The following is a 9,311-nucleotide window of genomic DNA, read 5'->3' on the forward strand; positions in this document are numbered from 1 at the left end:
GTGATAGAAGATTGCTTACGCAAATGTAAAACAAATGCGATCATCAAACACTCAACAGCAAAACTGCCAAATGTTAGCGAATGAAATGTCGACCCATGAAGAGGAAACAACTGTGAAGCTTTGGGAGTGTTGATAGACTCGATCTACTCTGTGTTTTGATCATCGTTCTGAATCCCATTGGATTACCCATCCCAGATGCAGTAATACAAATGAGAAATGTGAACTAGTTGTGCACTTAAACTACTACTAAACGTTTATACTGTAAGTAAAAGTGTACCCCTTATAGTACACTTAAACATAACCATTTATATACTAAAAAGTGGGCCAATTTAGTCCCAAGCAGTATTGAAATGGTACAATTACAAGTTTACTACTAGTACATTGATATTAGTATACTTTAACATAAAATATACTTGAACTACTTACTTTTTTTAATTAACTTATAGCCTATACTGTATTCTTTTTCATAAGGGTCACTGCGGTAGAGATGCATTTATTATTTTATTTCTCAACAGATTTACAAAGACCCCACTCTGGGGCATCACCATGCAACTCGTGTTTCATTGCGATTCTTACTTCACACACAACTTCCCATATTCTATGACTTTTTAAGTAGCGCATCTGCTCACATTTTGTTTTTTAATTTCCTGACCAATAATTTGTGGTTACGATAATTAAAAGCTTAAGCCATTTTGGGCTAGACCCTTTCTTTTGTATATGTGTATATTATATTTTATAATATAATATAAAATACATGTATTTGATATTTTCTAACAAAATAAAACAAAATAGAAGAGTCCTGTGGTGAAATACTGGGATCATCATGCTTATAATATTACACATTTAAATAAAAAATTGCAATATCACAATATGAGTTCTTTGTATCTGCTCTTGCAGGATATTAAATGTCAAAAAGCCTTCTCTTTTTGACCTTTTTGTTCCTCTGGTAAAAGACAATCTAAAATTTCAAGAGGACTCCTCCCTTGTGTCACTATAAGTGACAGGTGAAAAGAGGCATAAGCCTATATCAGACATAAACAACTACCTCAATTCATTTGGGAAACATGAAGGCTACTTTTCTATTTCTGCTTCAGTTGATTTGAACTGTTGGCAACACAACAATCTTTCTGTATTGTTTCAATTTTAGATATACAGTACACTGGCAAAATTAATATGTCATGTTTAGTGTAAACATGCAGACTCCTATATATGAGTTGACAAGAGAAGTGCATGCAGAGGGCATAACTAAGTTATTTTCCTACAAGTATCACATCCCTCTTGGATAGATAAAACAGAAGAAAGCAGAACATTTATTTTGCTATAAGTAGGCTATAACTTTTGGACCTGTTTTACGCTAATGGGTCAGAAAGGAAACCTTGCAAGCAGTTTATGATAAAAAGTGTGCATCAAATCATGATAATCTGGTCTCTAGAAATGTCTTTTCTTCTAAGTAAATCTATGGGATTTTATCTGCTACCAGGCGAAAAAGTCTGATTACTTAGATAATAACTTACATCTCGCCTCAACAACAAACAAGTTTTTTTTATTTTTTTATGTCTGCAGCACAAGTGGTGCAGGGCGAGTTATGCTCTTAAGTTTATTACTTACAAAACCCCAATCATACATGATCAATAATAATTTATTAATGTGTCTAATGTTTTTAATTTTCTCAGAACAAATGTGTAAACATCCAAATGCAAAGGATCATTAAAGGGATAGTTCACCCAAAAATGAAAATTCTGTCATCATTTAGGGCTACTCACCCTCATGTTGTTCCAAATATGAGTTTCTGTGTTCTGTTGAACATTAATTCTCATTTTTGGGTGAACCTTACCTATGGGATAATGATGTCAGTTACCACCACAGTATATTGCAGGCTAAACCTTAAACAAAGGATATTCTGGATCTGGGAAATGGAGAGTAATTGAGGTAAAAAAATAAATAATTAATTGTGTCCTTGGGGAAGACATATTTACCAGAGGAGACATTATGTCACTAGATTGCAGGAGTCACATTTGAGGAAGTTAAATAAAAGCAGTTAACAAGATTCCAATGGATTACCACACTGGCTCGATAACTTCCTCTGGCCTCGGTTAGCACCATAGGGTTAGCACGTAAGTTACACAGTTGACCATAAATTCGAACGCGGGCGCTTTAACCAGTTTGTGTAACCACATCTAAGTCCCGCCTCCAGATCTGCAGCCATTGGCTCAAAGTCTAAGTTAGGGGAGTTTTAATTGGATGCTTAAGATGCCATTTAAAAAGTCCGGAACTAAATGCAGCTGTAAACAACCGAAGCGTGTCCTTGTAGATATAGTTGAGGTTTTATATACATTTCAAGAGTACATGTTTTAGAATTTATTAATTTTTTTGTACTACAGTCATGCCGACATCCCCCGTGAAGACACGGATTCCGCTGACAAGTTTTGGTCATCTTATAAGCGAAGTGAAGGTAACGTTACACAAAAAATTATTCATAAACATATCATATATCATATCGATAAAACATATCGCAGCCATGCATGCTGTCATATCAAATAAATAAAATATAAATTATAAATATATAAATAAATATAAAGATATGAAATATATCCCCTCGTCCTTCATAAAAACATGAGAAAATGTCTTTACCATTATATCAAGAGTTGCTTACAAATAGGCCTAGGCTACATCTAAATAATACACTAAATACAGTATAATGAAAATGCCATATGCATATTATGCTTATTCAGTACCATGGTATACATAAAAGTATGATATTACCACCTACCAATTAATGTATTTTTTTGTTTGTTTGATGTACATAGTGAGAACGGAAAAGCGTGCGTGGGGATCTCCTTTTGTCATTTTCTAAAAATGTTTTGGACATGGTGTCAAATCTTGATATTTTGTAATGTGTATTTTTATGACAGAGACAGCTCTTCGGGATTGAAGCACCAACCCCAACAGAACTGACTGGATGGAGGAAACATTTTAACAGCTACACAATACAAGGACGCAGAAACGTAAGATCATGTTTCTCATTACTGAAGAATTAGTATTACTAATTGCCTTGTCAGTCAGAGCATGTCAGATTGTTGATTGATCAAAGACAACAGTAACATCAGTAACAACTCCTGCTCACGTCACCACTTGCTCATTGTGTAATTTTTTTTCTCCCACTTATTCCCTTTTCCAGTTTGTTCTTGCCACATATGGTATTCTTGCACTCACAGCTGCTGCCTACATGCTGAGACACAGCAGCAGGAAGGAGGAACATGAAACAGCGTCTACCTCCTCATAAACTAAAATGGAAAGTCTGGGGGGGGGGGGTTAAAAATACAATAAAATATTTATGATCACTATATGGGAGGACTGTGGTTAATAAAGCTTATGTTTCTCTACATGTCACCGGCCAGATGTTTTTTCAGATTGTTGTTTTAAAAAATGATTCAAGTTGCAATGTTTTAACCCATTAGTCATTTGCCAGTAGAGTGCAGTGTAAGCTTATTGTGAAGTACATTTCTTGGAAGCGCTTTGCTTTATCTGTTCAACAAGGCAAATTTGGTGGTTATTTTACAGCTGCTGATTTTAGGTTAGTGAAACTAGGAGCGCAGATGGGGGACGTTTTCCTGTAAAATGAAATGTTCAGAAATAACAGTGCTGTTGTAATATATCTTCTTTCTGCTTTTTGTTTCATTTTAAGTTAATAATGGTCGTGCATCATTCTGAAAGTGAAGCGTCATTTAAATCCTACCGATTTCATTAGCCTACAATATTCCATTATTATGCCAATCAGCTCATGACTGAAAAACTACCCCTTTCCTTTAACAATCCAAATTTCTGCCATATGATTGGTTTCCTCTTTTAGACAGGGTATACTATTCAATTTGCATCCAGTAATTTTCAAACAGTTAAACATGAAGTGATAGTTAAAGTGCTAAAATGAAACTGAAATGAAAGCACACCTGAATACAGGTCATCCGTTGTGATGATTGTTTTTTCTCCTGTAAAGAAAAAGCAGTAGTAACCAGCCGTAGTAATTTGTGAATGTGCAGGTGCTTCAGGCAGTTCATGTCAGTGGCATAAGTTTGGGGCAAACAAATTTGGGGCTCATTTGAATGGTAAAACTGCTTCAAGTGGAAATGTATGTTTGGACTCATCTGCAGTACAGTGCAAGGTATTATTATTTAAATTTTTTTTAAATTTGCAAACAAAACATGAAAAATATATAAATGAAAATATAATGAATGCGTAATTATGTTTTGAGCAAACACATACTTGTTAAAGATATTTTAATACTGGGAATGGATTTGGGAGTGTTTTCTGATGCCCTGAACCTAATGTATGATGAATTGTTCCAGGGATCTCTTAAATTCTGCCTTGCCTGTCAGGGATATATTTAACAGATGTTTTTAGAGATGGCCTGATTAAAGAGTCAGAAGTAATCTTAAAGACATCTACAGAGTATCTGTTTACAGTCAAAATTGTATGTGTATGTGTATGTATCCATTTACCAGTGAATGCTGCTCAGTTTGTGAATGCTGCTCAGTAACTTCACAATTAAATTAGTATTTAGGTAAAAAAAAAAATCTAAATCTTAGATGCTATAGGCTATAATATTGACTTGCATTTGCACTAAAGGATGATCTGTGTTCTTTTAGTTTATTTATAGTGTAATGTCTGCAGAGTCTATGGAAAATAACATTGCATTTCGTAAATGTGTGGCTCATATTTATCTGTCATATGTAATTCACGGTGCCTTTAGGGTTACAGTCTTAAACAATAAAACTAAGCCAGGGATAAGACATGATACATTTAACCCTTAACCTGCAGAGGCATATGAGTTGGAGAAGATCACGTGATTTAAAGTAAACCAGTGCGTCCAAAGTGAAAGTGAAACAAAAGTGCACACTTAATAGCAGGCAAAAATAATGAATTAGCAAGTATATACTCATTTCAGTCATTGATTATACTGTAGTCGTTTGCTTTTATCAGGCTTTTTATGTGCATTATTTGCTTAAATCGCCACGATCTTCGCCATTTTGAAGGCATTGAAAGAGAGTGCTGCCAAAATCCAACCGCATTCCTACATCCAGGATTTGTCTCGGCACATTACCCGTTGCGTCCAGAGAGTGATGTAAATAAGATACGTTTGGATACATTGGGACACGTGTCCTTCATCCAAACACTTCTAGGAATAAATGTCATCTATCAGTGACATTGATGTGCCACAGGCGAGACCGCCTTTTTAAAATGTTTGTGCAAACTTTCGCTTTCGATATATTCTTTTGTAATGGTCAGCCTGAATCGGGTAACAACTAAAAATGTAGCATCGCAGGAAATCTTTACACAGTTCTGGAGAAGTCTGGGTTAGTCAACATCAAACTACATTTGCGGTAAGTTGGCTAGTGGTTTTATATCCGAGACCGGACTGCATGGAGGTGTTTCTTTCACCTTTAATTTCACAGTGACGTTCTCCATGTAGGCTATTAGACACCGTTTTATGAAAACATTTGCAGTAGAAATGTAACTTAGTGGTTATTCTGAAACACGTATGCCTATACGTGACAGATACTCAAAAAATGGTTTTGCCTGTTTTACTGGAGAAACGTTTACATTTCATTTGGAAGTTCTTTCGAGAAAACATACAGCCTGTAGGCTACTTGTATTTCAGATAAAGGCAGGGGCTTCACTTTTCCCCTGCTAACGGTTACAACCAACGCGTTTGTCTATAAAGAAGCTATAACATCAAGACATTCAAAGAATTATGTAGCCGACCAAAGAAAACTACACAGAAAATATGGTTAAAAAATAAAATGTATTGATACAAATACATTTTTTAAAAAATATGTAAAAAGTTGGATGTGAATATTGTTTTGATAGTATATTAGGTGAGGGAAATAGAAATAAAACAAAGTTTTCGAGAAATAGTTAATCTAAATGACATCGTTCATGTTGGTTTCATACATTTTTCTTAAAATGTTTATAGCCTACCATTTTCTACTAGTTTTTGATTTACAAATGTGGTGTCACCATTGCCTAACCATCAAGTACAAAGTACTAAAATATACTTTCACTTTGGGTACAGTAGTCATCAGTGTATAAATTAGGTTAATTAAAAGGCTAATTAAAAAATATATCAAAATTACATTTTAAGGGTTACCCCATATGACCTGAACAAAATGTACCTTTAAAAAAACTACGTCAGAAAGTTATTTGATACACAGTCATGAGAGGTCTGCTTTTCTGTTTTATGGTACTTTTATTACAACAATCACTTGGCATCTAGTTACGCCACGCTCACTTTGATTTGGCTCACAAAACAAAAGTATAGCCTATATTAAAAAGATTTTTAAAACAAAAAATTATATATATATATATATATGTATTTATTTTGTCTCAAGCATCATGTGCGTATAAATAGTCAAATTCTTTTTGGTTTCTGTTTCCAAGAATTTTACTTGGAACCCCCTGGTGCTGCTCGGCAGTCAAAAATGACAGATTTTTTTTTTTTTTTCAGTGAAAAAAAGTACTATATTTTTGTTCAATAATGTTTTTTTTTATTTACTATTTCGTATTTCTAGGGTATTTTTATGGTACCAAATTATATTTATGTAATAATTATGATCCATTTATTACCTGATAATATTTTTTTTTTAGCATAGACCGGAAAATAAAATTTTCCAATGTGAACTTGTTATGGTGATGCGGAGGAGATGAACCCAAATGCAGACAGTATGCAATATACACGGTTTATTGATACAACTAGACAGAATAAACAGGAAAACAAAACCCACGAGGGGGCAAAACAAGACAGGGTAGACTAATTTGGACTGACAAGACTAGACTAAGACTCAGACAAAAAACTAACAGCTAAGACAAGATCAAACTCTTCTTTCTAGACAAGACTTTCAACAGGTTACTCACGGATTGTTTCACACAATGAATGACAATGAACCGGCACAGGACAGCAAACACAAGGAGATTAAATAGGGAGAAACTAATGAGAAACAGGTGACAAAGGTAAAGCAATGACCAAGGAGCAAGGAACGAGACAACACAAGCACATGGCCCAGCAAAAGGCCATGTGTGTGAACATAAAAGATGGGTCTGTCATGATCCTGCCTCAAGACCAGGGAAATCAAAGACTAGAAGGCAGAATCATGACAGAACTGTTGTAAATCTTGAATGCTTTGGAGCACAGACTTAAGTTTGGTTTCTTTTAAAAGAAGACTTGGCAGATTATTGTTTAAGTGAAAAAAGTTTTAAAAAAGTGAAAAAAAGTTTATTATTATGAAAAATGCATAAAATACTATTTTAAAAATTTATATGAATATATATTAAATATCAATAAATCTAAACAAGTTGTGTTCCAAATTTGAGGTTGATTAGTCAAACGAGCTTTCAGTAAGATTTTGTTTGGGCGCAGTATAACGTTTCCACAAGATGAAATTCGCTTCCCATTAGTTTCCAGTACAAGTGTGACTGTTTTTTTTCAGGACCATTTAAGCTATTCAAATCATATCCATGATTATTATTTTTTGTGCGTGTGTTCACATAGGACGTGCCAAAGCCAAAGCAAAACTTTTGAACCGAGAATTTTTTTTATTTTTTTCAAATTTCCAAAAGGGTTAAAGCCAATCTTTGGTTAAAGCTGAGCTTAAAATCCACTGTACATTCTCACACCTACTTGCACACTCACAGGCTTATCTCGAATGTGTCCGGACATGAGCTCTTCCCACCTCTTGATGTTTGAACTCTTTGTTAATTTGCGCAGGCTGCAGAATCATTCATCTATGCTTTGGGACCATGGAGGAATGGTATGAGTGGGCCCCGATTCAGAATGGTCCAGCACAATGACTCTGACCATACAGTTGCGCCACAGGGCCCATCCAAGCCGGCCGAGCCCCCTAAACCCTGCTCCGACCCCCCAACACACTTTCAGCCCTTTCGGCACCAGCAGGAATGTGACCTCATCACACAGGCTGTGGATTACTTGAAAAACAGTGGATTTTACTGGGGTCCCATGGAAGCAGATGAAGCTCATGAACAACTGGCCAAACTCCCTCTGGGGACGTTCCTGATCCGGGACAGCATGCAGGCAAATGTTTTCTTCACTCTCAGCTATCGGGCTCCTGAGGGCCCGACCAGCGTGCGGGTGCTCCTAAAAGGAGGAGGATTCAGTTTAGCAGGGAGTAAACATACTTTCTCTTGCCTTTTCCAGCTGCTTGGATACTATATCGCGTCCCCAAAAAAGAGTCTGAGTATGCCGTATCGCGGAGATGCGGCGCAGAGCCTACAAGAGCTGGCAAGAAGAGCTGTGGTACAGAGTTATGGGAAAGATGGTATTCACCAACTGCCTGTGAGCAATAAACTTAAAGAATTTCTGTGGCTGTACCCTTTTAGTATATGAATGTGTGTTGTTTATTTGAAGCTTAAGTTACAAATGTTGGCTCTTTTAACATAGGACAGTCATTTCATAGGATACTGTGCTCTTCATTGACCCAACTAGAACATGTATTTACTATTTATGTGTGTAGTGATCGTTTAAACTATTCTCTGATAAAAAAGCACTACAGAATGTTTTATTTGACATAATGCAGTTCAGCACAACTCCACCTTTGGCCTTCGACTGTTTTAAGACAATCACGCTGGTACTGGGTCAGTTTGTATTTGTGTTAAATGAATGATTTGTCAACGTAGTTACGTTTATTATTGTATTGTTTGTCTTTATGTATGAATGTAAACCACTGACCACATGACACGATGTCGATATCAGTATGAACATTTAATGATTTTATAGGGGTACATATATACAATATGTAGACTATAATCTATAGTATGTATTGTATAACAATGTCATTCTGCTATGCAGAAAATGCATTTCACCTGAAACTTTTGGATTGCATTTTATTAATAAAGATAAATTATTTGATGTGATTTACAGCTGTTTTTGCTGTCATCTCTCTCTCTCTCTCTCTCTCTCTCTCTCTATTTCCCTTTGGTTTCTTGTAACTCAACCTAACCTAAAAAAAAAAAAAAAAAAGAGAATCAGGAACCTCTCACATATTGACTTTACAGAAATGGCCCCATCTAGGGGGAAATTAAGTTTTTTATAACTACACATTTTTACTCTCTACACAAGTTTACTAAATTATTTGTTTAAATATTACATGATCTGATTTTATATTTTAAATTCACCAATTACTGCATGTCATCATGTACATGTGCTTGTCAGGCCGAGCAAAACTGTGTTCATGTTGTGTTTTTGATTGTATGGCCACAGCAGAAGCTGTGGAGCAGATGTGGGATCATATTAAAACCACAAA

At 35.4% G+C, this 9,311-nt stretch overlaps 2 protein-coding genes across 2 annotated transcripts; both read left to right on the forward strand.

Moving 5' to 3' along the window:
- The first annotated feature begins 2,240 nt into the window (after window positions 1-2,240).
- On the forward strand, window positions 2,241-3,344 carry LOC311078386 (ATP synthase membrane subunit K, mitochondrial-like). The gene is made up of 3 exons (XM_084107155.1): window positions 2,241-2,452; window positions 2,913-3,005; window positions 3,179-3,344. Exons 1-3 carry the CDS (start codon window positions 2,384-2,386, stop codon window positions 3,281-3,283), a joined length of 267 nt encoding a protein of 88 aa, XP_083963281.1. The 5' UTR covers window positions 2,241-2,383; the 3' UTR covers window positions 3,284-3,344.
- Window positions 3,345-5,244: 1,900 nt separating this feature from the next.
- On the forward strand, window positions 5,245-8,922 carry socs1b (suppressor of cytokine signaling 1b). Its single transcript, XM_084105867.1, has 2 exons — window positions 5,245-5,378; window positions 7,760-8,922. Exon 2 carries the CDS (start codon window positions 7,805-7,807, stop codon window positions 8,393-8,395), a length of 591 nt encoding a protein of 196 aa, XP_083961993.1. The 5' UTR covers window positions 5,245-5,378; window positions 7,760-7,804; the 3' UTR covers window positions 8,396-8,922.
- Window positions 8,923-9,311: the final 389 nt, after the last annotated feature.

Source organism: Abramis brama (genome assembly GCF_963993115.1).
Source record: "Abramis brama genome assembly, chromosome: 2".
Lineage (NCBI taxonomy): Eukaryota > Metazoa > Chordata > Actinopteri > Cypriniformes > Leuciscidae > Abramis > Abramis brama.

Excerpts from the sequence above, each read along its gene's own strand:
- LOC311078386 (XM_084107155.1), top strand. The coding sequence starts at position 2,384 with ATGCCGACATCCCCCGTGAAGACACGGATTCCGCTGACAAGTTTTGGT. Across the intron at positions 2,453-2,912 it reads ATCTTATAAGCGAAGTGAAG|AGACAGCTCTTCGGGATTGA; the intron begins GTAACGTTACAC and ends TTTTTATGACAG. Across the intron at positions 3,006-3,178 it reads CAATACAAGGACGCAGAAAC|TTTGTTCTTGCCACATATGG; the intron begins GTAAGATCATGT and ends TCCCTTTTCCAG.
- socs1b (XM_084105867.1), top strand. The coding sequence starts at position 7,805 with ATGAGTGGGCCCCGATTCAGAATGGTCCAGCACAATGACTCTGACCAT.